The sequence below is a fragment of the Equus asinus genome, chromosome 8 (assembly GCF_041296235.1).
Source record: "Equus asinus isolate D_3611 breed Donkey chromosome 8, EquAss-T2T_v2, whole genome shotgun sequence".
Classification (NCBI taxonomy): domain Eukaryota; kingdom Metazoa; phylum Chordata; class Mammalia; order Perissodactyla; family Equidae; genus Equus; species Equus asinus.
This window is the reverse complement of record NC_091797.1, coordinates 32,684,416-32,711,129: the sequence shown is the minus strand read 5'-3', so window position 1 is coordinate 32,711,129 and position 26,714 is coordinate 32,684,416. Positions and strand designations below refer to the sequence as shown.

General features: G+C 53.6%; 3 protein-coding genes across 28 annotated transcripts in view; 1 reads left to right on the top strand and 2 right to left on the bottom strand.

The window, feature by feature from the left end:
• The window catches only part of LOC106831016 (lysosomal thioesterase PPT2), a 26,369-nt gene extending 8,800 nt beyond the window's left edge, over nucleotides 1-17,569 (top strand). Inside the window, exons 1-18 of one of the 23 annotated variants that reach the window (XM_044776321.2) lie at nucleotides 6,232-6,362; nucleotides 6,889-6,939; nucleotides 7,279-7,484; nucleotides 7,733-7,886; nucleotides 8,353-8,448; nucleotides 8,538-8,645; nucleotides 9,440-9,523; nucleotides 9,619-9,703; nucleotides 12,751-12,805; nucleotides 14,751-14,887; nucleotides 15,374-15,502; nucleotides 15,722-15,844; nucleotides 15,947-16,059; nucleotides 16,157-16,252; nucleotides 16,359-16,529; nucleotides 16,613-16,692; nucleotides 16,774-16,927; nucleotides 17,187-17,569. In XM_044776321.2, the coding sequence (XP_044632256.1) occupies nucleotides 7,287-7,484; nucleotides 7,733-7,886; nucleotides 8,353-8,448; nucleotides 8,538-8,645; nucleotides 9,440-9,523; nucleotides 9,619-9,703; nucleotides 12,751-12,805; nucleotides 14,751-14,887; nucleotides 15,374-15,502; nucleotides 15,722-15,844; nucleotides 15,947-16,059; nucleotides 16,157-16,252; nucleotides 16,359-16,529; nucleotides 16,613-16,692; nucleotides 16,774-16,927; nucleotides 17,187-17,236 (1,833 nt within the window). In that variant the 5' untranslated portion in view covers nucleotides 6,232-6,362; nucleotides 6,889-6,939; nucleotides 7,279-7,286 and the 3' untranslated portion in view covers nucleotides 17,237-17,569. The other 22 variants (XM_044776320.2, XM_044776319.2, XM_044776318.2 and 19 more) reach the window with 22 other exon arrangements.
• Nucleotides 987-4,771, bottom strand: PRRT1 (proline rich transmembrane protein 1). The gene is made up of 4 exons (XM_014841008.3): nucleotides 4,527-4,771; nucleotides 3,073-3,611; nucleotides 2,240-2,425; nucleotides 987-2,076 (listed from the first exon to the last, which is right to left on the bottom strand). Exons 1-4 carry the CDS (start codon nucleotides 4,543-4,545, stop codon nucleotides 1,900-1,902), a joined length of 921 nt encoding a protein of 306 aa, XP_014696494.2. The 5' UTR covers nucleotides 4,546-4,771; the 3' UTR covers nucleotides 987-1,899.
• Nucleotides 17,494-26,714, bottom strand: AGPAT1 (1-acylglycerol-3-phosphate O-acyltransferase 1). Of its 4 annotated transcripts, none has more exons than XM_070515229.1 (7): nucleotides 26,495-26,714; nucleotides 20,584-20,792; nucleotides 20,230-20,363; nucleotides 19,706-19,881; nucleotides 19,447-19,542; nucleotides 19,248-19,320; nucleotides 17,494-18,712 (listed from the first exon to the last, which is right to left on the bottom strand). In XM_070515229.1, exons 2-7 carry the CDS (start codon nucleotides 20,781-20,783, stop codon nucleotides 18,528-18,530), a joined length of 864 nt encoding a protein of 287 aa, XP_070371330.1. In that variant the 5' UTR covers nucleotides 20,784-20,792; nucleotides 26,495-26,714; the 3' UTR covers nucleotides 17,494-18,527. The 4 variants fall into 4 exon arrangements, with proteins under 4 accessions (XP_070371330.1, XP_070371328.1, XP_014696495.1 ...); XM_070515227.1 differs by having other exon boundaries at nucleotides 26,153-26,700; XM_014841009.3 differs by lacking the exon at nucleotides 26,495-26,714 and adding an exon at nucleotides 24,713-25,026.

Below are 26,714 nucleotides of genomic sequence, written 5' to 3'. Positions count from 1 at the left end.
GGCAGCTACCCCAGTTGGACTTGAGAGGCTATTGACCTTCTCCTTAGGGCTTAGCTGTGGTCTGAAGGTTTGTGTTCCCCCCTAAATTCATATGTTGAAATCCTAATGCAATTTGGTGTTATTAGGAGGTGGGACCTTTGGGAGATGCTTAGGTAATAACAGTTCGGCCTTCATGAACAGGATTAGTATTCTTAGAAAAGAGAGCCCCACAGAATTCCCTAGCCCCTCCCACCATGTGAGCATACAATGAGAAGTCCACAACCCAGAAGAGGGCCCTCACCTGACCATGCTGGCACCCTGATTTCAGACTTACAGTCTGCAGAACTGTGAGAAAAAAATTTCTGTTCTTTATAAGCCACTCACTTGAAGGTAATTTTGTTATACCAGCCAGAATGGACTGAGACAGGCTCCCACAGCTCTCTACTCCCTTTGTTATGGGAGTATTGCAGTATTCTTCGCTATGCAGCATTGGTACAAAACAATAGGTAGGGTTATAATCCAAGTTGTCTGCTACTCTCTGCCCACAGGCATGAACAGCTGTGGGAGTTGGCATCTTTTCCCTGCTGCTGCCACCCTATCCCTGACCAACTTCTTCAGGATGGTCTGCCCTCTTCTTTCCTCCTGATTTCCTGGAGGTCTGGGGATGGATCCCTGGATCTCCTTGTAAATCCTCCCTCTCCAAAGCCCTAAACCTCATCTGGTAGGGAGTGGGAAAGTGGGCTGGGGAAGGAAATCCCCACCAAGAAGGGACCACAAGGTCACAAGGTCTTCCCGGGTAGGATTCCCAGCCCTGCCCTCGCCCCCCCCGCCCCCCCGCACCTCCCCAAACTCCCCCCCTCTTTTGTGTCTGTCTCTCTGGTGTCCTGGGAATCTGCCTCCTCCCACTTTTGTTTCTGTCCGTTTTCTTTTTTTTCCCTGGAAGGGGTGGTGAGGGGAGGTGAAAGAGGGAACCAAAAGAGGTCTTTGCAAGGCTGCAGTCTTCGGAATTGCGGGTGATAAATCCACTTAGTCTCTTTAATATTGTCTTTCAGAAATTCACACACACTCACACACAGATCAGAACAACGTGGAGACCGCCAAGGGGTGTGGGGAGAGGGCCGGCTCCCTCCCGACATTGGGAGGTCTGTACCCTGGGTTCCCTCCTACCCGGCTGCCCAGGGGTTGGGATAAGTGGGAGTATTTACAGAGAACGGGGACGTAATCTTCATCCCAAGGTGAAGGGTCTTAAACTCGGAACCTCCCAAATCTCATTCTTAAAAAGCACAAAAGTAGATAGAGGTTCCGGGATTAGCAAGAAAATAGGCGGAGACCCTGGTGGAGGAGAGACAAAACTGTACTAGCAAAAAGTGGAGTGAGCGTGGGGTCCTGGCTACCCCGGGCCTCGGCCCCCGCGCCGGGAGAAGGGGAGGAGTTTGTCGGTCTGGGGGCGAGGCTTGGCGCCACAAACCCAATCACCGGACTGAATCACCCCGCGGGGAAGAAAAGAAGGCGGAGCCTGCCGACCTGGCGGCGGGGTTTTGTCAGAGCCGGGGCGGAGCCTACAGAGGAGGCGGGGCTTTAGGGAACAGTCTCCAGGCTGCGGAGCAGAGACCCAAGGAGCTCGACTGGGGGTGCTGCTTTTAGAGAGGGTGGGGGCCTGGGGCAACTGAGGGCCCCGCATTTGGCGGGGATCCCGGGAAGCGGCGTCCCTGGGGGTGTGGGCTTCTTCGGGGTTCCTGAGGAACTGGATTCGGAGCGTGCCCGCAAGGCGAGAGGTTCCATGGAGGCCAAGTTTAGGATTTATGGAAGTCCGGTGGCCCCAAAGGCGGCTGCGCAAGGCGCCCATTGGATCCACGGCGTGACTGCAGAACGCACTTGGGAGGTTAAGGGGCGCAGGGTGGGGCCGGGCCGGGGGCGTCCTTACGGATCCCAGTAGTTCTCGTGGTGCTGAGCGGCAATGATGATGACTACGGTGAGGATGGTACAGAGCACCATGGCTGCGATGCCCACCGCCAGGGAGATGAAGGAGAAGTTCCGGGCCTCGCGTGAAGCGATCTCGGCCGATACCATGTCTCCGCGGGCCAAGGCCGTGCGCACCTGCGGGGCAGGGGTGGAGGAAAGCGGATCAGAGAGCTGCTGCCTCGCCCGCACACCTCAGCCTCCGCCTAAGATGCTCCCTAGAACGCCCAGCACTCCCTGGGAATACGAAAAATCGAGTGAGCCCTCCTCCCCATACACCGCCCCCTCCCCCCATCCTCACCTGCACTGCCTTGAAGATGGCGATGATGCCGGTAGGCCAGAAGCAGCAGATGGTGGTCAGCACCGCGATGGGCATGTAGTCGTGCGGCGGGCGCCTCGGCTCCAGCAGGGCCAGCCCTGGACCCTGAGGTGGCGGGGGGAGCGTGGAGGTTACTCCCGTTCCCCCAGGGGTCCCACCTGCGTAGGGCTGTGGAAGGAAGGTTGTAGGGAGAGGATGTCACTCACCCTCTCTGAGCCCACCACCATTCTGCGTCTGGCAGAGCAGTTTTTAAAGCACAAATCTTATGCGTTGCTTCTCAAAGAACCTGATCATCCACTACCCTTCCAGGACACCCATAAATTCCACCTGGGTCCCTCTCCTGCCTTCATTGCTGTCGCTAACCCTATATTCTTGGGGATCTCCATATTCCCTCCCCCAAGGTATGGCCCCACCAGCGCTGCCCTGGCCTTACTTCAGACCTGGTTTCTTCTCTCCAGATATCTATCTGGCCTCTCGCTCACTCAGACCCGGGTTTCTTCTCCCTCATCCTCCTTGGTTCCTAGGTTTCATTTCTCCCCCTTCCTCCAGGCTGTGTCTTTCTTTCTAACCTCTGGACATCTAGGCTCTGTTCCCCTTCCCAGGCCCTGATCTCTGACCCCAACTGACCACCAGACGCCCCAACCCTCCACTCCCAGGCTTTTCCTTAGTCGCTCCTCTGTCTAGGCTTTGGCCCTAGAACAGGGCGTGGTTTCTGTTTCTCTATCCCACCAGCCCTCAATGTGTCCCCAGTTCCCGGTCCTGTTCCATTGTGCCCCCACCCCCTCCTCCCAGGCCCCTGATTGCCCCGTACTCACCGTGCCCACCGGGTAGACTGGCACGTAGGCAGTGCAAGGCTGCAGCTGTAAGGGGTAGCCGGGGGCAACGTAGCCCCCTAGCGGCAGCGTGCCCACCGCCCCCGTATGCGTGGGCACCACGAAGCCTGGGGCCTGGGCAGTGTGAGCGGGCGCCGGCGGGGGCGGGGCGGCGGCGGCAGGCGGCGGCGGGGGCAGTGGGCCCTCGAAGCGAGTCTCCTGCAGGTAAGGGTCGGGTGGCATGCGGGGCAAGGTAGCGCAGCCCGGTGGGGGAGCCCCGGCTGCTGAGCCTGGAGGGGCATGGTGTGGGGGCCGCGGCAGAGTGGCAGAGGATGAGGGACCGCGCTGAGCGGTTGCCGCGGAAGAAGCCAGGCCCCCTGCTCCTAAGCGCGGGAGGGTGGCCGTGCCAGACTGGTGGTAGTGGTGGTGGTGATGATGGTGCGAAGAGGCGGCTGCCTGTGGGGGTGGGGCAGGGGGTTCGGCCGGGGGCTGGGGGGCATTGTAGGGTGGTGGAGAGGTATGAGGGACTGAGTCCGGGAGGCCTGGAGGCGGTGAGCAGAGGCGAAGGTATGGGGAGAGAAGACAGACAGAGATGAGATAAGGAGGGGTAGGGGGAGACACAGGGTCAGGGATGGAGACAGTCAGGGGAAATGGGTGAGAAATCATGTCTCATTCTTGGGGCAGGAGAGGGGTTGTATCTAGGCCATCTGTCCCCCCCCTTCTTCCTTTCAATCTAGTTTTGAGGTCACAACTCTCCTCTGCTCCTCTCCCTTCTTCAGCAAGGTGCACACAGCTTTCACCTGCAGACCCAATCTCCTACTTCCTTGGTTTTTGGCTGCCTTTGGACTTGCCTATCTGAGCTGCTCCTGTGTGTGCACATGTGTACACATGCAACACTATGTTAACATGTGCTCAGTCCGACAGTTGTATAAACATATGTAGGATGACATGTTCCACTCTGCCGTTCCTTCAGTGGGGAAGGGATGCCCTAGCCTCTCTGGGAATCTCAGTAACTCTTTTAGGGCTGATAAAGAAGGGTCCTCTGGATTTTACTCCCCTGATAACCCCCATCTGATCATGTCTCCATATTTCCCCACTGTATGTCTCCATGCGAGCCAATGTCATCTGTCCCTCTGTCCCTCCCAGTGATGCTATCCCTGCAGTACCTGGCTGAAGCTAAGCTACTCTTCTACTTCCCTCACCCTCTCAACCTGCCCCCTGCCCTGTTGCTGGCAAGGGGCCGAGGCTGAGACTGGAAGGAGGAAAGGAACAGAAGAGAGGGTTATAGAAAGAGGAGAGGGATTGGGGACGGGGGAGGGGGAACGTTGAGTGCAAGATAGAAAAGGAATGAAACAGAACCACCCGCTTGGGAGGGGTAAGGAAGGGGGTTTGGGCCAAGGGTTGGGGAGAGTCAGAAGACGGTGGAGTGGATGGGAGATTTTGTTGTTATTTTTTACCTGACTTTTCGGATGACATGCCTGCGGTCTCGCTGGAACAGGGTCCCTGCAGCCGGAGTCGGGGTCCCCGGCTGGCGCCAGAGTCTGGGTGCGCGGATTGCGCAGCCGGCAGCAGCGCAGAGATGGAGAGATGAAGACAGCGGCGGGGGGCGGGGGTAGAGCGGCAAGAGGGGGAGCTTAAAGGGACCGAGGCGAGGGAGGGGGAGCGCTTCAGACGTAACCCCGCTCGGTCTCTCTCCGCTTTGGACTGCGTCTCTCCTCCTCTCACCCCGGCATTCAAGCCCCCAGTTTGGGCTCCCTTGGAGTTGTCATGGAAACAGGGAGGCAAGCAAGACCAGGCAAGGCGGGTGGGACTAAGGGAAGGAAGGCGGGAGAGAGAACTCTCTAGAGTCTTCCCTTCCTAGACTGGCTCTAGCAATGATATGATGGGAGGAAGCGAGCAGGTGCTCAATGCATTCAATATCCCATTTCCCTCCGGATCTGGTTCACCCTAGTCAGGTCTCCCTTCCCTCAGTTTCCCTCACAGTCCCTGTAAGGTCCCAGGATCTTCTCCCAAATCCTTTCCTTAGTTTCCCCCACTTTAGGAGCGATAACTTTGTATGAAAGAGAACCGTGTGCAGAGTTGAGACCTGCGATGGCGTGAAAAGTTCCCAGGGTTATGGCCTCGACCTGTCCCCCTGGCCTGGGGTGAATCGGAGGTAAAGTGGGAGGCTCGGGTCTACAGTAGTTCGGAGGTAGTCGGGCCTGCAGTTGGGGCGGGCGGGTAGGACGGAGAGAAATGAAGAGCTCCAGGGTGAAAGAGCTGAAGAGCTTCGGGAGAAAGAGAGGATGAATCGATTGCTCATTTCAGGCAGCTCGGTTTGGGAATACTGGCTTGGTTCCCCTTTCCCCGTTTGCTTATTGGTTCCTTAGAGTTCCTGGGCCCGTCAGTGTTCAGATGCATTCCTTAAATCCCACCCACCCACCACCCGCGCAGAGACGCAGCCCCACCTCCCGAGTCGACCTTTGGGCTCAGCGATAATTGCAGTCTTTATTTGCTTAGTGCACCCTGGGAGCGCGTAGTTGGGGAGGGGAGGTGAAGACAGGCAGTCTACCGAGACTTACAGAGTTGGGCTATTTGCAAAAACGCAGTCGGGGAATTATTCCCCTCTCCTTAGTCTAGTACTCCCCCCTGACCCCGTCCCCCAAGGCAGTAGGTCTCCTGGGCTGTCCTTCCCTCCGTGTCCAAGCAGAAACGACTGGGCTGTACAGAGGCCCTCGCCTTGGCCAGTCCCGGGCCCAGAGATTTAAATCACGGTCCTGTACCTGTCGTTCTGGTTTCTAAGGCATTCGTGTGAGCCCTTAACCCTCTACTCTACACAACTCAGGGCGCAAATTTGTTTTATTGGGAGAGACTTTGACCGGCAAAGACCCAGTGAACAGAGGGTGGGGTTCAGACAAGCTGCGAAATCCTTTTCTCAAGGGAAGCGTCTTTAATGCTAAGTAAAAGCCCTAACCATCTAAGTATCGGATAGGCGTCGCAGGCGGAGAGATGCGGGACGCCGGGAGCTCGGAAGTCTGGTGGGAGGGTCTGGGTCGGGAGCCGCCCACAAGGAGTTCCCTGCTAAGTGCCGGATGATGGGGTCGCCGAGGTCTAAAGCCTGGTCATAACCAAGCGAGTGTGAGTCAACGCTGCCCCGGGCGCCCTCCGCCTCTTGGGGCTGGGTAGTCTAGGAGGAAGAGAGTAAAGCAGGGCAGGAGAAACTGGGCCAGGCTGCGCTTTTAGCTCGAGGGACCTCAAGGACTCTCTGCGTCTCTAGAGACAAGGACACTACAAGTACTTCAGAATGAAGAGTTGTAAGACGTCGACCTGGGGCAGGCGGGCGGGCAGGGGGTGGGGGTGGGGTCCGCCCGGGCTGGTTTCAGCCCTCCTCCGGCGGACGAGATGCGGGGGGATGCCTTTTCTCAGTCTATCCCCCAGCGCCTTCCTGGAGGAGAACTTCATGTTCCTCTGCGGAGACGGACTCCTGACTTGGGAAGTGGGGCGAATCAAGGCAGGGAAGTCGGACCCTTGGGTCGCTGGTGCAGTAGGGCCTGGAGAGGCCTTCTCTCGATTCCCAGGATATGTTTGCTACTTCTTCCTCTCCCCATCCGTCTAAATGGATCGCTCCGCCTACCTCCTCCCCCCGCTCCTAGGGCGCAGTGGACTGTTCCATTGCCCCTCCGGTCCCGGGCCTGCGTTGGGGGGGACGCAGGCACTGTTGCCAGGGAAAGCCCCGGACGTGACGGCTAAGCGCGACCCCGAGCAGCCTCCCCTCTCCCATCCGTCATTCCCCTGCGCGCACTGTCCTCACACCCTCCCCCTCCCCACCGTGGGTTCCAGACTAGGGAGCAGTAAACAGCTGGCGGAGCGAGGCTCGCGGACGCAGGCCAGGTGGGAGTTTGCACTCTCCGGGGGGTGTGCGTTGCTGCTCAGGGGTCTTTCTGGCAAAACCCCAGGTCGTGGATGGCTAGGATGATGCTTTAGGAAGATCCCGGGCCTAGGGACCGAGTCCCTGCTGAGTTGGGGGCGGGGCTTCGGGTTCACGTAGGTACGTCTGCGTGGTAGGGGTGTGTGTTTATGGAGAGAGGACTGGAGTAAGTTAAAAGTAGGTTATTTTGTGACAGGTGCCGGGTGTGGGCATGGGCGGGGGAAGCTTGATTGCCGGGTGTCTGTTCCGAGGGGAAGGGGTATTGTCATTTCTCTCACAGGCCCTCATCGCCCCCTTCTCAGGCGGGAGCATGCTGGGGCTCCGGAGGCCGCAGCTACCCCCGGCAGGGATCCTGCTCCTGTTGCCATTCCTGCTGCTGCTGCTGCTGCTGCTGCTGCCGCCCGCAGCCCCCGCGCCCCATCGGGCTTCCTACAAGCCGGTCATCGTGGTGCACGGGCTTTTTGACAGCTCGTATAGCTTCCGCCACCTGCTGGAATACATCAATGAGGTCTGGCAGAGGACACTCAGTTGTGGGGCGTTGGAGGCGTCAACAGTGGCTGGGAGGGAGAATGCGGAACTGAAAGACGCTCCTGTGGGCCTGCCTAGTTCTTCTGGGAGCTGGTGGTGGCATGGGGAGAGCTGGGGGACGAGATCCCTGGTTCTAGCAGGGCACAATAGGCATGTGGGCGCTGGCCAGGGGGTGTGTGAAGGGGCTTCATAGTCCATCCCCGTTGCAGCATTGCCCCCTTCCCACAGACACACCCCGGGACTGTGGTGACAGTGCTCGATCTCTTCGATGGGAGAGAGAGCTTGCGGCCCCTGTGGGAACAGGTGCAAGGGTTCGGAGAGGCTGTGGCCCCCATCATGGCAAAGGCCCCTCAAGGGGTGCATCTCATCTGCTATTCGCAGGGTAGGCACTCCCCTCCCCCCGCCCAGCTCCTAAGCCCTGTCTGAGGCTTGATCCTTATCTGGGGGACACTTCCTAGTGTCCTCTTTTTCTGAACCACATTGCTCCAGCCAGAGCCTTGGTACCTGAGCCCTCCTTTTCTGACTTCCCTCAGCACCAGGTCTTGACCGTGTGTTCCTGAATGGGTGGGAGTCTCCCTGTACTGCTGCCCCTTCTTTCCCCATTACTCATGGTTCTTGGACATGAGGGATGGGGGGTAGTAAAAAGCACCCTAGAGTTAGAGTCAGAAGACCCAGAATCTATTCTGGTTCTGTCACTTACATGATGTGGGACCGTTTGCCACAGGATGAGCCTGTGTTCTCTGGACCTCCGTCTCCTTTATGTACATTGTGGTAGTGGAGGGCAGAGTAGGGAGGCTGTTGGCCTGGTTGTCCCTAAGTCCCTGCCCAATGTGGTGTCCTGCCTACAGGGGGCCTGGTGTGCCGAGCACTGCTCTCCGTGATGGATGAGCACAATGTGGATTCTTTCATCTCTCTCTCCTCTCCACAGATGGGACAGTATGGAGGTGAGTGGGCATTGTGGGCTCCATAGGGCACCCTGAATTTTGGGGGCACAAGGGTTTGGGGCCACTTGGCACTGCTGTTCTTTTGCCAGACACGGACTATTTGAAGTGGCTGTTCCCTACCTCCATGAGGTCTAACCTCTACCGGATCTGCTATAGCCCCTGGGGCCAGGGATTCTCCATCTGCAACTACTGGCATGGTGAGTAGGGGGTGCCAAACTGGGACCTCCATGGAGAGGGCACCCTGGATGGCAGGGCCTGCTATCTCCCCCTCGCATAGCTAACAGCAGTGATAATGATGATAACTTAGATTTATTGAGCACTTACTGTGTGAACAGGCACTGTTTAAAATGCTTTATGTGTATCACCTACTGCCTCAGAGAGTATAGTCTGGTGCAGGGGTCGGCAAACTTTTTCTTTAAAGGACCAAATAGTAAATATTTTTGGTTTTGCAGGCCATATAGTCTTTGTCCACAACTACTCGATTCTGCTACACTGTGTGAAAACAGCCATACACCATATGGAAATGAACAAGTGTGTCTTTGTTCCGATAAAACTTTATTTACAGAAGCAAGCAGTGGGCTGGATCTGGCTCATGAGTCATAGTTTGCAAATGCCTAGGGTAGTTTTTAAGACCATGGATGCTGGGCCCAGGCTACATGGATTGGAAACCTGACCATGCTGGGTGACTTTGGGTGTTACTTAACCTTTCTGTGACTCAGTTTTCCTCATCTGTAAAATAATAATACAGTATTTACCTAATAGGGTGGTTGTGTGGATTAAATAAATGAATGTAATGTACTTTGAACAGTACCTGGCTCATAGTAGGTGCTAGATAAAGGTGTTTGCTGTCATGTTTACAGTTATTATTGCTACTATTATATTGCTGTGCACCTTGTCTATTACTGTAGCCTCCTGATTGGTCTTCTAGCCTCTGGTCTTGCCTCCTCTTCCTGCTCCTCTGACTATCTTTCTAACTGCTGTTTGTACCCAGACCCCCACCACGATGACTTGTACCTCAATGCCAGCAGCTTCCTGGCCCTGATCAACGGGGAAAGAGACCATCCCAATGCCACTGGTGAGACCCCAGGCTCCCATTTTCTGCTTCTCTGACCCCCTGTGTTCCCCTCTCCAACCTGGCCTGACTCAGGCTCTCTTTTTTCCACCCTGCAGCATGGAGGAAGAACTTTCTTCGTGTGGGCCGCCTGGTGCTGATTGGAGGCCCTGATGATGGTGTTATTACCCCCTGGCAGTCCAGGTAATAAAGGACTGTGGCCTGAAGATTGGCTTAGAATACCCCTTAACCACCACCATTAATTTCATGGCTAAAACTGACCTGTTCAGTTAATGCCCCCCACCCTCCATTTATCCTGTCACTCAAGACCAAAACCTGTGAGTCATCCCCTAACCCCTAGCCAGTCACTAGGTCCTGCTGACTCTGCTTTCTCTGCATCCCTACCAGCCCTGTTTTGTAAAAACTTTTAACTTTGAAGTAATTAGAGATTCATAAGAAGTTGCAAAGTTAGTTTAGAAGTCCTGTGTATCCTCTGTCCAATTTCCCTCAGTGGTTGCATCCTATGTATCTATAGCAAAACCAGGAAACTGACATGGTTCTAATATGTGTGCATAGTTTCTTGCCATTTTATTACATTTCCTGCCATCTTATTTACTTACCTGTACTACTGTAATAGCCTCCACCCTCATCCCCTCTATCCTATTCCTCAGGGAAATCCATGGCTGTATGGCAATATGTGCATGCCTCTGTTACAGATCATCATGAATGATCTGAAATGCCACCTGATCTACTTTAGTCACTCAGCAAATACTCTTTGAGCACTATGTGCCCAGGCACTGTTCTGGGCCGTGGGGATGCAGCAGTAAATGAAAGAGAAGTCCCTGCTGTTATGTAGCTTACATTCTCTTAGGGGAGACAGATAATAAATGTAAATATATATATGTCAGGTGGTGATAAAATAAGGCAGGGAAGGGATTAGAGGATGAATGGAGCCTCTTTTAGATATAGAAGAGCAGTCCTTCTGGAAGAGTTGCCCTTTGTGCAGAAACTGAAGGAATGAGAGAAGGAGTTGTGCAACAATCTAGGGGAAGAATGACCCAGGGAGAAGGAGTAGCACCAGCAAAGGCCCTGGGGCAGGTATGAGGAATAAGAAGGTCATTGTGGCTAGAGCACAGGGAGGTGGTGAGAGGGTAGGAGAGGAGGGGAAAGAGGTAGCAGGGAGCCAGTCATGTTAAGCCTTTGTATGGCACAGTAAGATCCTTGATTTTTTTTTTTTTTTTCTAAATATGGGTAACATAAAATTTACCTTTTTTTTTTAAGGTATACTTTTTGGTGAGGAAGATTGACCCTGAGCTAACATCTGTTGTCAATCTTCCTCTTTTTCTTTTTTTCCCCCTCTCCAAAGCCCCAGCACATAGTTGTATATCTTAGTTGTAAGTCATTCTAGTTCTTCTGTGTGGGATGCTGCCACAATATGGCTTGATGAGCAGTGTATAGGTCCATGCCCAGGATCCGAACTGGCAAACCCCGGGCTGCTGAAGCAGAGCATGCGAACTTAACCACTTGGCCATGGGGTCAGCCCCCAAATTTATCATTTTTAAATGTACAGTTCAGTGGTGTTAAGTACATTCACATTGTTGTGCAACCATCACCACCAACCATCTCCAGAACTTTTTTTTTCTTCCCAAACTGAAATTCCACAACTGTTAAATGATAACTCCTCATCCTTGCCTTCCCCCACCCCTGGCAACCATGGCCCTTAATTCTTCTGAGTGAGATGGGAAGGCATTGGAGGGTTTTGAGTGAAGGAGTAACACCCATTATGTAGTAAGGGATGGGATTTATTTATATTATCTCATTTCATATTTACAACAACCCTGTGAAGATAGTAATAGCTCACAGTTACAGAGCACCTTTTATATATCAAGGCACTATTCTAAGTACTTTTCAAATAGAGCTCATTTAATTGTCACAACAACCCTATGGGGTAATTATGATTATCCTCATTTGACATATAAGGAAACTTACATGCAAAGAGATTAAATAACTTGCCTACATTCATAGAGTTAGTAAGTGGTGGTCAGGCTATCTGACTTAACCACAATATTTTACTTCCTCTCTACAAAGGAGGTATTCTTATATGGGACAAAGATGATATGTAACATGCTCAAATGCACACAGTGGGGAGAGTGCATGGCAGAGCTGGAGTTCAAATCCAGGTCTATGTGCCCCTGTTGCTTCCTCCACCTTGTGAAATCCAGCCCCTCAACATGGCCTGCAGGCCTCCAACCCAGCTCCCCCATTAACCCAGTCATGCCTCACCTCTGCCTTCGCTCTTGCTGTTCCATTTGCCTGAGTCAGCCTTGCCTTGTCCTAGTCATTGCTGGGAAGCCTTTCTTGATGCTCTAAAACTAGCACAGTGGCCTGTCTTTGCTCCTATTGCCCACTGGACTCAATACTGTTAGCATTTGTTCAGTTATTCATGGCTAGCATCCAGCGGTGACCATGCCAGTTAAATATTTTTAATTAAAAAATTTTTAAGAACTTTTCATTTTGAAATAATTTCATACTTAAGAAGTTACCAAAGTAGTACAAAGCAATCTTGTATACTCTTTACCTAGATTTCCCAAATGTTAACATTTTACCATGTTTACGTTAGCATCCTTGTTCTATGTCTATGTATATGTGTGTTTGTGTGTTTGTGTGTGTGTGATCCATTTGAGCGTAGGTTGCACATGTGATGTCTCTTTAACCCTACAACTTCAGTATGTTTATTTCCTATATACAGGACATTCTTTTAGAAATCCACAATATAATTATCAAAATCAGGAAATTAATATTGATACAGTATTCTATAGACCTCATTCAAATTTTTCCAGTTGTCTTTATAGAAAAACAAAATCCAGTGCAAGATCCAACTCAGGATCACATGTGGCATTTAGTTGTCGTGCCTCTTTCATCTCGTAATCTGGAATACTTCCTTGTCCATGACATTGATATTTTTGAAGTGTATGGGCCAGCTATTTTGTAGAGTGTCCCTCAGTTTGGGTTTGTTGGCTATTTCCTCGTGATTAGATTCAGGTTATGCATTTTTGATGGGAATTCTACAGAAGTGATGCCATATCCTCAGTATATCACCTCCTAAGGTACATGATATCCAGTTAAATATTTTGAGTGTCCACCCTGCTGCCTGTCTCCCCAACAGGCCATGAGTTCTTGAGGACCCTAGCCCACCTTGATTTTCTCCAGCTCTACTGATAACCTCCCCCACCCCTCCAATCTCTTTGTAGCTTCTTTGGTTTCTATGATGCAAATGAGACGGTCTTGGAGATGGAGGAACAACTGGTGAGCCTCCTGGGATTTCTTCCCCTGTCTTCCTGCACTGTCCCACCTCTGGCTGTAACCCTCCCTGCCACTGACCCATGAGCTGAAAGCTTCACCCTGTGGGGAGTGGGCCTGGGGCACCAGCAGGAACTCACTTTTTCTCTCCCTGTGTCTTTCTTCCATGCCCCTTCACCCACCTCGAAGGTTTATCTGCGAGATTCCTTTGGGTTGAAGACTCTCTTGGCCCGTGGGGCCATAGTGAGGTGTCCGATGGCTGGGATCTCCCACACAGCCTGGCACTCCAACCGCACTCTTTATGAGACCTGCATTGAACCTTGGCTCTCCTGAGGATGTCCCCAGGATCCCCCAGGATCTCCCTGGCCCAGAGACCAAGTGGTGGCCTTGGAAAGCAGATGTCAGGCTCTGGTGTGCCTGTGACCACCTCATTGCTCCCACACTGCCCCCACCAACCAGGGCTCCCAGGAACCCCCTCCTCTGCTCCTCCATGAATGACAAATCCTGGTCTCCCCACCTCATATCCTCTCATTTGGGGGTTGCTCCATGCTCTCCTATCTTCCCAAGGCCTAGGTTGGGAAGTGAGAAACCAGGTTTTTAACTTGTGGCTGCTCCTGCTGCTGCTGCTGCTCCTCCGTCTCTGGCTATACAGGAGGAGAACTCAGCCCCTGCCTATCACAGGGGTCTCCTTCCAGGCCACTCAGGACATTTTTAGCTTCTATTCTTCCATGTTCCCTTTTCCTCTGAACTCCCCTGTCGTTAGCCCTCCCAACCCCCAGGAAGGGACTACCCATTTGAGGGGTTCTGAGGCTCCCCTATGGGGACAGTTCCATCCTTGAAGTGTCAGTGTTGGGGAATATCTGTGGCCTGTGAGGCCCATCTCAGGTTTGGGGATCCCCCAGTCCCTATGTTTAGTGTTGGGGTACCCCCTGGGAGCCTAGTTTCTTTGAGGCCCCAGCCCCTCTTTTAGCTAACCTTGAATGGGTGTTACCCCTGTATTTATGGAAATAAAGTTCCATTTCCTCAGTGTGGCTTGGCTCATTTCCAGGTGAGGGGGACCTGGCTCCCCAAGGAGGGTGAGGTTGGAGAGCCTGAGGCCTGGGTACCCGGATGCCTGGTGTGGGGTGGGACCCCCTTGGTGTTTCCGCTCTCTCAATGCCCATTCTGTGTGGGTTCCTGATTCTCTGCGGGTTCTTTCCTGCTGAGGACAATTCTCTTCCTGTCTCTGCCTAAGATTGGGGGGCTGAGCCCAGGGCTCCATTGGTTTGTGCCCAAGCCTCATGGGTGGAATGTCTGTGCCACCCCAAGGCTAGACAGGGGGCTAAGGGTCAGGGTGGGCATTTGTTGGGCCCCTTTTTGACCTTTGCAGACCAGAGCTGGGTGAGGGACTGGACAATGAGCCTCCTCTTCCTTGAAAGAAGGAATTTTGGTGGAGACAATAGAGCCCTGTCTGCTCTGGCATGGGGGGTGGTAGCTGACTCAACTCTGCTCCCCCTAGGCCCTAACAAATGTCATCAAGAAATGGGGGCAATCTTTCCCTAGTGCCCTGGGCTGCCTGCCCTGCCCCTTTGTGACGACTTGCCCTTCTTTTTTCCCCCAGCTGATCTTGCCTCTTCTCCCATGACCTGACCCCTTTGTTCTTTGCCAGCTCCATCTCTCTCCTTGCCCCTCAATCCTCCCCTAGTCTGTGTTGGGTTGACGTGGGAGGCGAGGGCCAGGGGGTACTGGTGGTGTTACAGAGCCAGTAACCTCTGCTGATTTGGGGGGTCCTGAAATAAGGGGCCCCCGAGGGTTGGGAAGATACTTCTGGGGGCCCTTTGCTGGGGGGGGGGGTGAGGGTAGTGGGACTTGGACCCACTGAGCTCACCAAGCTGGAGCCCTGGAGGTGGCTTGTGGGAGGGGGCAGGAATGGGAGGACTCTTTCTGGCCCGGCCCCTCCTCTCCCTTGCAGCCTGCCCAGCCCGCCCACCAGTCTGAGCTGCTGCTGCTGAGGCTAGTCTGCCTGAAGTCTCCGGGAGAGAGGGAAAGAGGTGGGGAGAGAATGTCAGTGGGGAAAGAGTGGGTGTCAATCAGAGCCTTGGAGGCAATGTGAGTTGGGGGGTGTTGGTTTGAGGGTGTGGGTCCGGGACATGAGGGTAGTAGGAATGTGTTTAAGGTGTGGAGGTTCCAGGTATGTGGGTTTGTGTGCAAGGTGTGAGGGGGTGTAATGGTGACCATCTGAGGTTTTGAAGGTAGGAAGATTAAGAAGAGGGCATGTCAGAGATAAGAGGGTCATGAGGGGAGGGTTAACTGTGTGTAGAGAGGATTGGGTTTAGATAGGTTGGAGGAGAGGTGCGAGCAGTGTGTCAGAGTGTGGGCTTGTATGATGCCGCATGGACCATGATGTGCTAAAGTGTTAAATGTGTTAGTTAAATGTACATGCAGGTGTAGACAATCCTGGTGTGTAGAGCAAGTGTGTACAAATGAACATCCTGCTCTCCTTAGAGGGCACCAGCAGACTGCTCTTGGAGGGCTGGAGCTGGAGAATTTAATAGGAGAGGGGAAGGGCCTCCAATAACCTCTTCTTGCCCGCAGCTGGCAGAGTCTGGTGTCAAGGAGAATCATGGGGTCCAGGGCTGAGCTGTGCACTCTCTTAGGCGGACTTTCATTCCTCCTGCTATTGATGTCTGGCGAGGGGGCCAAGGGTGGATCCTTCAAAGAGAGGTGACAACAGAAGGGGCGGGGCCAGGGGTGAGGTCTTCAGGAAACCTGCTGGGGTGGGGCTTCACAGGTGGCAAAACAAAGTTAGAAGTTTAGAATGGGGGTGAGACTGTCACCTTGAGGGACTGGGGGGCCTCAGTGGACCCTTGAGGGAAGTGGGACTTCTGGCTCCCCAGGGCCTGGCCCACTCAGTGTCTCCCACCTTCTCCCACATGGGTGCAGTCAGGGAGTCTGCTCCAAGCAGATGCTGGTGGTCCCACTCCGTTACAATGAGTCCTACAGCCAACCGGTGTATAAGCCCTACCTGACTCTGTGCGCTGGAAGGCGTGTCTGCAGTACCTACAGGTGAGGGATGGGAGCCTGCACCCTGAGGTCTCTCAGGAGGAACCCCAAGAACCCTGACCAGGACGCATATGCAAATGTCCAGAGCTGGGCGCTGTGTTCCAGGACCACTTACCATGTGGCGTGGCGGGAGGTGAGGAGAGAGGTGCAGCAGACCCACATCGTGTGCTGCCAGGGCTGGAAGAAGCGGCATCCGGGAGCGCTCACCTGTGATGAAGGTGAGGCTGGGTCTTCCCAGCCTCTCGGGAGAAGCACTGGGCGAGGCTGGGGAGCCAGGCTGTGGTCCTGTAATGAACCCCCTTCCTGCGCCCGCAGCCATCTGCGCCAAGCCCTGCCTGAACCGAGGCGTCTGCGTTCGGCCAGACCAGTGCGAGTGCGCCCCTGGCTGGGGTGGGAAGCACTGTCATGTGGGTGAGTTAGCTGGCCCTCCCCTAGCGGTGGTGCCGGGACCTCCCTACCCACCGGGGCTCCTGCCCCCGTCCCACCCCCTCAGCCCCCTCCTCTTTCCGGTAACTAGACGTGGATGAATGCAGGACTGGCATCTCCCTCTGCTCGCACCGTTGCCTCAACACAGCAGGCAGCTTCACCTGTGGCTGCCCCCATGGCTTGGTGCTGGGCCCAGATGGGCGCACCTGTGCAGAGGGGTCCCCAGAGCCCCCAACCAGTGGCAGTATCCTCAGTGTGGCTGGTGAGCAGCCGGGAGTATGGGCAGCGGGAAAGGCTTGGGCTGCAGCAGGGCCCGGGCTCTGGTTATGTTCTCCTTTGTCCCAGTTCGGGAAGTGGAACAGGATGAGCACGCCCTGAGGCGGGAGATGCAAGAGCTGCGAGGGCGCCTGGAGCAGCTGGAGCAGGTGGGTGGAGGCACCTGTGGCCAGGCCTACAGGGCAGGGTGCGCCCCATTCCCCAACACCCTGAGGCTTCTTTCTTTGTAGTGGGCTGGGCAGGTAGGGGCCTGGGTCCGAGCTGTGCTGCCCGTGCCACCGGAAGAACTGCAGCCCGAACAGGTGGCAGAGCTGTGGGGCCGGGGCGACAGGATTGAGTCTCTCAGTGACCAGGTGCTGCTGCTGGAGGAGAGGCTAGGCGCCTGTGAGTCCCCATCCCCCAATAACTGCCCCCAGCTTTTCCTGACACCTTTCTCCAATTCAGTTTTCTTTTCCTGAAACCCTTCCCCCATCACTCTCTCCTCATACCTTCCCCAGATATCCGCACTTCATCACCCTTTCTTGTACCCTGTCCCCAACCCAGTGGTTCCATTTATTCTTGGTGCCCACGGTCCACTCCAGGCCGGAGGCAGCCCCGGAGGTCCACTGCCAACGTGTCTGCCCATCTCCTTGTCATTAACCAGGCTCCTGTGAGGACAACAGCCTGGGCCCAGGCCTCAATCGGCGAAGATAAGGAACCTCTGCAGAGCCCCTGCCCGCTAATTTATACAGAAACTAGACCCACTAATCCTCTGGGATTGGCTGCTGGGGGAGCTGCAGATAAGGTTAGCTGTCACTAAGGAGCAATGAGCAATGGAAACTTCCGAGAACTGAAGAAGGGGAAGGAAGGTTGTCTTGGCCCGTGTCCCTGAGTCTTCTGGCTGGGGCAGAGCCCCTGGGCGAGAACTGCTTCTTCAACTCTTTAACAAATGCAGCCAGAGAGTGCCCAGATCTCTCTCTCAATCTTTATTCTTGGTTTCTTGCTGTTAGCCAGATAATTAATAAAAACCAACCACGCAAAACTGGCTCCCACCCTCTCCTTTTGCTCCAGCCCACCTCCCCGGTTGTGGGCACACGTCTGGGTGGGAGGCAGGGAGAGGCTAATGCCACAGGGAGGAAATGAAAACTGGCTCAGAGAGGGGCAGCCTCAAAAGAAAGAAAAATAAATTAAAAGCCCTCCCATCCCCTCCAGCCAGGGTTCAGTTCCTTTTCCCAACTCCCCAGGGAGCAGAAGTGAGTGCAGCACCTGAGGTCTGCCTCTCCCCTTGTGTCTGCTTAGAATGGTACAGCAGGGCTGCAGGGGGCTGGGTGTGGCCAGGACCACTGAAGAACTGTACCACGGGGATAGGAGAAAGCAGAAATATGGACCAAACTGGCATCCAAGAGTGTGCTCAACCCTGGGCACCTGGGCATGGGCAGGGATGAGACCTCTGAGTGAGAAGAGTCCAGCCTCCACTGACAGGAGGCTCCAGGGGAGGGAGGGTGAAGGTGCCGAGGATGAGCCTGGGAGGATTGTTCCAGGCATCAGCTTCCAGCCGCAGCATGAGTCTTCCTCCTCACAAACGATTGAGTCCATTGAATCCATGGACTTGGGGTCGGGGGGGATTGTTCCATAGAATGTAGGGTAGAGAAGGAGAGAAGACCACAGGGGAAGAGGGGACACTGGGGACAGGATGAAGTGTTCCCACCGTTGTGTAGGCTGAGCCACTGGAGATGAAGGGGAGACAACCGTTTCACAGACAAGATGGCACAGGAGGTGAAGGTCAGAGTGGAGACTGCACCGAGGCAAGAGAGTCTGTAGGGGGAACTGGGCAGGGGCAGGGAGCGGTGCTGTTTCCACATTCACTTCAGAAGTTCAGAAGTTGAAGATTCCAAAGAGGAGAACAAATGGGGAGAAGGAAAACAGGGAAGAGGGCTTGGCCCTGCTTTAGGGCCCATGGGGCTGATGGTGTGGGGAGGAACGTAGGGGTAGATGGGAGGGGAACTCAGAGCGGGGCCTCGCCCATCCCTCCAGGCTTCTTCAGATAGTCACCACCACCCCGGCCATCAGTGGAGATTTCCCGGAAAATGGTCAGCATGGAGTGCCGGACTCTGTCAGCCAGAGCTGGAACGTCATCTGGTGTCAGCCCTTCTGTGGGCACTGGGGGCAGCACCCGTACCTGACATCGCCCTGGATGGGGGTTGAGCACCATCACAACCTGTCTACCCAGCCCTCTGCCCACAGGCGGGGCCCAGTTGCTGAGCTCTCCTGCTACTCCGCTCCTTAACCTTTCAGCTCTCTTCCCCCTACCCTGGACAACTGCTCCTCGGCTTACCAGCTGCCACCTGTTCTCTGAGGCCCTCCTGCACAAAGCCTTCCCCAAGCCCCAGTCCGGACACTTCCTCAGCACCCTTCCAGCCCCCATTGTTTAGGTTTAGCATTTACTGCCAAGTGTGACTCATTATAACTTTGCACACACAGATCTTAGCTTTCCCACCAGACAGTAATGGTTCCTCCTGGAGGCACCAAGTGTTAACCACCTAGCAGAGTATGGCAGGTGCTTAATAAATACTTATTGACTTATGGGGGGGTCACACGAGGTGATCCTGTGGACATCTCACAGTTCTGACACTGACTGATCCTCCTGCCTTATGGCCATGTCCCTCTAGCCTCTCCCATGGCCTTTTTGGCCACTCCCAACCCTGGATCTTCTCCGAGCCCTCACCCGAAGTGAAGCGGCGCTCCTTCTTGCAGTAGAAGTCTTGATAGGAGGACATGACTATGGGGACAATGGGAACCTGGGGAAGGGGAAAAGTGGATCAGCCCACTGCTCCCTCCTGAGACCCCAAGACAAGCCTCTGCTAAGAGAGGAAAGGATGGTGGGGGGCTGGGGGCTCAGCAGCAGAAGGGGAGGTAGTAACCACCTGGGCCTGCACTGCAAGGTGGAAGGCGCCGCGTTTGAAGGGCAGCATGGAGCCATTGTGGTTTCTTGTGCCCTCAGGGAAAACCCAGACCCGGACCTGGGGAAGAAAGAGGGTCAAGGAAGACACACACATATGGAGTGGTCAGAAAAGGGTGTGGTGCTATAATGGGACCTCTGAGGCCCATTGGCCCTGCATATCAGTTTATTTACAACTGTTCGACTCTATAACCCCCCATCCCCATTTCCCCAGGGTGACTCACGTCCTGGGTAAGCAGTGTCTGGGCAACCTCAGACATGACACTGATGGCATCCCCAGTGCGCTTCCGGTCGATGAAGATGACTCCTGCCAGCCAGCAGGCCAGCCCAGCAGAGCCAGCCCATAGTAGCTCACGCTTGGCAATGGGCACGCAGCGGCCCGGCAGAACCTCCATCATCCCTTGGGCAGAGGTGGGGGTAGGGTGAGGATCAGGGTGAAGGCAGAGTGTCACAGGAGGCAGCCCACTTTGCCCAGGTCATCACTCACACCACTAGGGACTAGAGATAAAGGAGGAGGGAAACCTGGGGAGGGGGCAGGGAAGCCCCGAGTGGAGGAAAGGGTGCCTAAAGGTATATAACCCTGCTTAGGAGGGCAGCTGTGCCCCAGGGAAAAAAGGCCTGGAAAGGGAGCAAAGGGGCAATATCCCAGATGAGGGGGAGTTAAAGCTCTCTAGGGGAGGAGATTCTGGGGAAGGTTTCAGGAGGAAGGGCATGGCAGGGGGAGGTGTGCCCTATGGAGGGGTCTCACCAAGCAGGTCGAGGGAGCTCTGGTGGTTGGAGACAACGACGTAGGGTTGTGAGGGAGGGAAGTGGTGAGCCCCTCGCACCTCCACTCGGATCCCGTACAGGTATTTGATGTGGAGCAGCATCAGACGCAAGATCCTGTGGGGTCATGGCAAGGGGTTCTGGCGAGATCCCCTGACGTCCACCTGTATGCTTCAGCTCCCCCTACCCTACTGTCCTTCTGGAGATCCTTGCGGTCCTCTCCCCTTCCTTGTCCCTGGGCTTTCTCAATCTCTCCTACACACCCCATGCCCTCCCCATTTACTGCTAACTTCTGACCCTTAGGTTCCCTCATCACCCAGCAACCCTTGCCCCTCACTTCATGTTCTCGACGTTGCGTCCTCGCACGGCACACACAGGGATGGCGAGCACAGCCAGAAAGAGGATCCAGCCATTGTAGAAGGCCATCTTGAAGAAGTACTTGGCACTGGGGCTGCAGAACCACAGGGTAGGCAGCAGGAAGAGCAGCAGCAGGAAGAGCAGCAGCAGTACCGTCCACGCCCCTGGCCACAGCTCCATTCTGGCCACCTGCAAGGGACCGGGCAAGGGAGAGTGGGCCTGGTTCCTGGAAGGAAGCAGGGCAGGCAAGGAGTAGAAGGCAGAATTTGGGGGCCTATGAGGACAAGCTCCAGAGACACAGGATGGGGTCAGTGCTCCCACTGAAACCTGCCCAGGAAGGCTCTCTAGGAAGGGAGTGGTGGGGATGGGAGCTTAGGATTGCTCCTTCACCCTTTTCCAGATATATTCAGACAGACAAGAGACACAAGACATGGACATCCAGGATCCACGACTAGAATATACAACTATGTACTGGGGGGATTTGGGGAGAAAAAAGCAGAAAAAAAAAAAAGACATGGACATCCACAACTCACAGATAAATGATAATAAAAAGACAATATAATGATAGCTAACACTTGTAGCTGGTAAGGGTCTTATGATGGTCTATACCTGTGCTATCTACTATGGTAGCCACCAGCCACATGTGGCTACTAAACACTTGAAATGTGGCCTAGTCCGAACAGAGAGGTGTTGGAAGTGTAAAATACACATCAGACTTCAAAGACTTTGAATGAAAAACAGAATGTAAAATATCCCTTTACTAATATTTTATATTGATTACATTTTGAAATCATAAATTGGAGATACTGGGTTCAATAGATTGGAGATACTGGGTTCAATAGAATATATTATTAAAATTAATTTCACCCAGTAACTTTTATTCTTTTTTGATGTAGCTACCAGAAAATTAAAAATGACATATGTGGCTCACATTATAATTCTGTTGGACAGGCCTGGTCTATATACTATGTTAAACACTTAAATATGATCCATACAACTTACATTTTATAGGAAATAGGCCCAGAGCAGTTAAATAATTTATCTGAGGTCGTACAGCTCCTAATAGGCAGTTCCTAGCTTAACCCCGGCAGCTTGTGCTCCTAACCACCTGGTCACACTGTCGCTTGTATTTATATATGTATGAGTACACACAGCAGACACAGTGACAGTGACAAAACACCCACAGACATTCTCAAGGGCTCCCTGGCAAGAATAAAGGCTTTGTCACCAAGGCAAACACAGACATACACAGTCATACAAAGACTGACCTATTCACACACACACACACATCTACAATCATATCCAGTGACAGATAAAGGAAGATACACGCATACCCAGAAAAACCCCTCTACCCAGGCAGCCACCCCTGTTCCCAGATAAACCCATGCACATACCAGGAGTAGCTACAGCTACCAATCCTGCCTCCACAGGCAGGCAAAAAAATCCTACAGCCCCCTTCTCTTCCTTCCAACAACACCGGAAGCAATTTGGTCAGGCAGATACTGTGTGTGAGGCCTCAACAAGTGAAAAAATGAGGGCAGAGAGTAAAAGGGACATAACACCACCTGCCCTGGGAGAGCAACGAGCTCAGGAGGAAGAGGTGCAGTCATGCAGGAACCAGCCTTCTCGGCTCTTCCTCCTTCCTCCACTTTGCCCCACTGCTGGGGGCAGGCTCCCAATCACAAAAGGGGTGTTCTGGCAAATACCTGTCAATCTCAGCAAGGCCACAGGTACTCCCTTCCAATGACAGGAAGGTCTGTGCTCAAAGGTAAGCTCACTGCCAAGGGTGAAGGTAACAGGCAACCGAGGAAACAGGAGCCCCTGCCAGCTCTGAAGCAGTCAGCTTTCGGGGCTGCTCCATCCCACTGCCCTGGCAAGTTCACAACAGCGCCTATCTCTTCCCCTCCAATCCCTCTTCCACACAGCAACCATAGAGATTTTTCTGTAACACAAATCTGAGCATTTCCCTGTCTTGCCTAAAGGCCCTTCTTGATAAGTTGACTTCTGCTTACGCCTTTGGCCGCATCCCCACAAAAGCTTTTTTTGCTTCGGTTCCTTAGACACACTGTGATCTATCATGCTTCTGTGCTGTGACATGCTGTTCCCTTTGGCTGGAACGCTCTTCCGCCTCTTCTTCTCTTGCTTCACACAGCTCAGTGTCACTTTTTGGAAGTCTTCCTGAATTCCCTGGAGCCTGAGTTTTCTTTACAATTTTATCTTGACTACAAGTTCTCAAAGTGTAGAAATGAGAATTCTTGGACCTCATCCAGATCTCGTGAATCAGGAATTCACTAATCTGTAGTTTAACAAGCCCTCCAGGTGAGTCTGATCTGCACATGAGTTTGTAAACCACTGATCTTGACACCATATTGTGTGTACCTGCTCTCTGACATTTTTGTTTCCCTTCCTAGTCTGTAAGCACCTTGAGGACAGGGACTCTATCTTATCCCCAATGCCCAGGAAAGGAGGAGGCAGAGAAAGCGCTCAACAAACATTTGCTGGACAGATTATAAGGCTGGATACATATCCACACTGCCATAATTAATGACATATATCTGATCACGAATCAGATAGCCACCCTCTTGAGGACTATTAACTACTATTAACTATGAAAAGAAAAGGCACCAGGAAAGCAATGAACACACCAAGCCTAATAGTAACTTACTCTGAATATACATAGAATACACGGCCACGGTGAAGGCAGTGACAACAATCAAGAAAGGACCTACCATCTCCCCAACAAGAGAAACATACAGAATGGGGATCAACATGCCACAGGGGAAAGATGCTACTGTCATCAAATACATGTCAACAGTGCAGGGTCAGGGACAGATAATGTGCATGGCAGGGCTGCCCTGTGGCATGCATTGAGCTCCATGGACACAGACACCGGAGAGATAATGTGCACGAAGAGACACAGGCCAGAGAGATCAGCAAAGTAAGGCATATGGGATGGTTCTTCGGGGACTCAGAGGCCCAGTTACTTTCTCTACTGCATGCTATAAAGTGACCCTCTCCAGAGCAGAAATGTCCAAGGATTTATAAACACAATGGAGTGCCAAACTGGTTAATGAGCACAGGGCTCACAAAATATACTGCCAACAAAATTAGGACATATGTATTAGCTGTAATGAGAAGCACACATGCTATGGTTGTGTCACATCAGTGCATCATGCAAAGTCACAGGCTTATTTGTGGTGTGAACCGTGACTGTGAAACACATACAGCAAAGAGGCCAATCCCATCACAACACGAGTGTGTGCTAGTCCGTGAAGTCACAGGATCCCACCCATGAAGAGTACTGTATACAGCAGGACCATGGACATAACACGTGAGCCAAAACAAGATAAGGTACAGTCTTTACACACTAAAGTAAACATGCATAAACATAAAATGTGCAAGAAACATTAAACCACATAATAGATGCAATATATGAAAACTCACACACTTGAACATGTCAAGACTGGACATGAGACATAAACATAACATATGAGAATGAGCAATTCTGATGGAAAATAACATGATTTCTCCACAGCTCATGGATAGCAGAGGGATAACCTAGCCACACACAAGCCATTAAACATGTCAAAGGCACACCGACTCAGTGCAGAAAACATGGCCCCCACAAGGTATCTGTGTGTTAGTAAGGGTCTAGCACAGTGTGGAAGGCCACTGAGAAATAAGAGGTCCTGTGGCTAGCTGGAAATAGAGGTGTCTCAAGGCATTCCTAGGAAGCAAATTCTGTTGGGGAAAGGAGGGCAATAAACCGCCTTCTCCCCACCACAACCCCCCAAGAGTCAGTGGGGCCAAAGGACAAGAAAGGAATTGAGGAAGGTGTGGAGAATTCCCTCTCCAGGATTCTCTGTCCACACCCCCATCCCAAATTCAGAGTCTCCATCACTCCTCCCTCTTGTGTTTCTTCCATCCTTCCTCCCTCTCAGGCCCCCTCTCCTTTCCCCAGCAACCCTCTCCCCAGTCAGCCTCATCCTTTTCCTAGCAACATCCTCTCCCCAGTCCGCCCTCCCAGACCCAATCTCTCCCCCATCCCCACCTCCACGTCCCTTTCAGCACCCTCCGCCCTCCTCCTCCCATCCCTTTCCCGCCCCCACCTCAGTGGGGTGGGGAGCCTGGGGGGCTGGCCCCCTCCCCAGCCAGGCTGCGGCAGCGGTGGTGGCGGGTGGCTGTGTCTCTGCCTCGGTCGGGGTGTCGGTGCCAAGGGGGCGACAGGATTTGGGGGTGTCCTAGCCCCGGCCGATGGAGGGGAGGTGAGAGTGGGAGGCTGGGCCCATAGCGGTAGGAACGGTGGGGGGTTGTCCCCCTAGCTCCCTCCCTCCCTCCCTCCCTTCCTGCTGTCTCTCTGAGGGCTGGGTCTGCTGCTGCCGCTATCCCCCCACCCCTCCCCACGCCTGCAGGTTTCCGGGGCTGGCCAGGAAGTAGGGGGCGGTGATAGGCGGCTTATTCTGCCAATCGCCTCCCAGGGTCCCAGGCATCTTCTCACTTCTATCAGTCTCCTTTCGCTAGCTCCGCCCCACGAGAGCTCAGCGGGACTCAGCCTCTGTCTCTGGCCCTTTCTGGCTTCAGCTGCATGTTTTTTTCTCCAACTCCCTTTGGCCACACATGGCTTGAGTGTCCCTTGGTGCTTTATTCCTTCCTCGGCCCATTCCTTCTCCTCTTTCTCCATCAGCTCTCCTCTTGCTGCCACTTTTACTTGGTTTCTTCTGTTAACTCCCCTATCTGCTGCTTCCCTCCAACTCTTCTCCCAGACCCCCTTTCCTGTCCCCCGTTCAGTTCCAAATATTTATCAAGCACCCACTATATGCCAAACACTGAGTTCTTCACCTCTCATCTTTTTCTCTCCAGGACCCCATCTTGCCCACCTTACCCTCCAGCCCTCTTGTCTGGTCTCTTTGCCCTTTGCCCCCGCCACTAGCTCCCAGCAGTCCAGGTCTCCCCTCCCCCTCTCCGATCTTTAAAGGGAAGGTTTACTCTCAGGCCCTCTCCCTGCCCCTGTCCTTCCATGCTTTTTGACCTAAGTACTTTTTCCTTCTTAGTTCCTTCCTATCAGTCTCCTTAGTCACCCAAGCTGAGACAACCCCTCTCCCCGACATAGAATTTGGTTGCATCTTTTCTTCCAATATAAATTGGGTATTAGCGTTGCTTCCTTGGAAAAAAAAAGTGAGGAAGAATGCTCATCCCCCATGAGCATGCCTCCTTATTTTGTAGCCATGTATTAGCTCCCTTTCCAGCCCGTTCCCCTCTTCCCCATACTTCCATTATCGTTTTACCAGGACCATTCACCTCTCCCTCTCAGTAACTTTTTTCCTAAAACTCCTCAGGTCTCCTGAACCCTCACCTTCCCAGCCCTCCTATAGGCAACTCTCAACTTCTCATCTCGCCTCACTTGAGTCTGGTGGGGCCTTTTATCAGGGTGTTGCTGACCAGCCCTCAGTCTGTGGCTGCGCCCCGCCCCCGGGCACACCTTTGCTCTGCGAGTTTACGGGCCCTGAGGGAGAGAATGTAAAGAACACTGGGAGTGGGAGGACTGTTACCTAGTTCTGCTCCTTGGGCCACAGTGAAGGTCACTGACTGCAGAAAAGGCCCAGACTCGTACGAAAGGCTCAAGCTCTGAAGCAGCTTGCTCAAGTCCCAGGGGTCCAGCCCAGGAGGAAGACCCCAGTTCTGCTGGGCACAAGAAAGGGGCGGGTCTAACCCCATTCCGCTTGCGGGTCGCCTAGAAAGGGGCGGGCCTTGCCCTTTCTGCACCCACTCACAAAGGGGTGGTGCTAGACCTTTTCAGCTCTTAAGGTTTAAAACGGAGTCGAGGTCAACTCTGTTCTGTGTCACATTAAAAAGGGGGTGGGCCTTCCGTTCAGTTGTGCTCTGTAAATCACCTAAAGAGGGGAGGGCTGAGTCGTCCAGCCGAGGGAGAGAGGTTAACACCAGCGCCGCAGATCGATGCTCGCACCATTCAAACGTCGGGCTAATCCCAGTTCTGCTCCTTTTTTCACTGAGAGGGAAGGGCGGACCCAAATTCTGCTCTCTACGTCTCGAAAGAAGGCAGGAGCCATTTTGAACCCTGCGACCCTAGTATTTGCCCACTTTTCCCAGCTC

What these genes read in the sequence shown, in the direction of transcription:
- PRRT1 (XM_014841008.3), bottom strand. An exon ending in CAGTCTACCCGGTGGGCACG is followed by an intron (nt 2,426 to 3,072) that starts GTGAGTACGGGG and finishes TTCCTTCCACAG; the next exon opens with CCCTACGCAGGTGGGACCCC. An exon ending in CCATCTTCAAGGCAGTGCAG is followed by an intron (nt 2,077 to 2,239) that starts GTGAGGATGGGG and finishes CCTGCCCCGCAG; the next exon opens with GTGCGCACGGCCTTGGCCCG.
- AGPAT1 (XM_070515229.1), bottom strand. Translation starts at nt 20,783, where the DNA reads ATGGAGCTGTGGCCAGGGGCGTGGACGGTACTGCTGCTGCTCTTCCTG. An exon ending in GAGCTCCCTCGACCTGCTTG is followed by an intron (nt 19,882 to 20,229) that starts GTGAGACCCCTC and finishes CCTCTGCCCAAG; the next exon opens with GGATGATGGAGGTTCTGCCG. An exon ending in GGAGCGCCGCTTCACTTCGG is followed by an intron (nt 18,713 to 19,247) that starts GTGAGGGCTCGG and finishes ACCCCCATCCAG; the next exon opens with GGCGATGTCAGGTACGGGTG.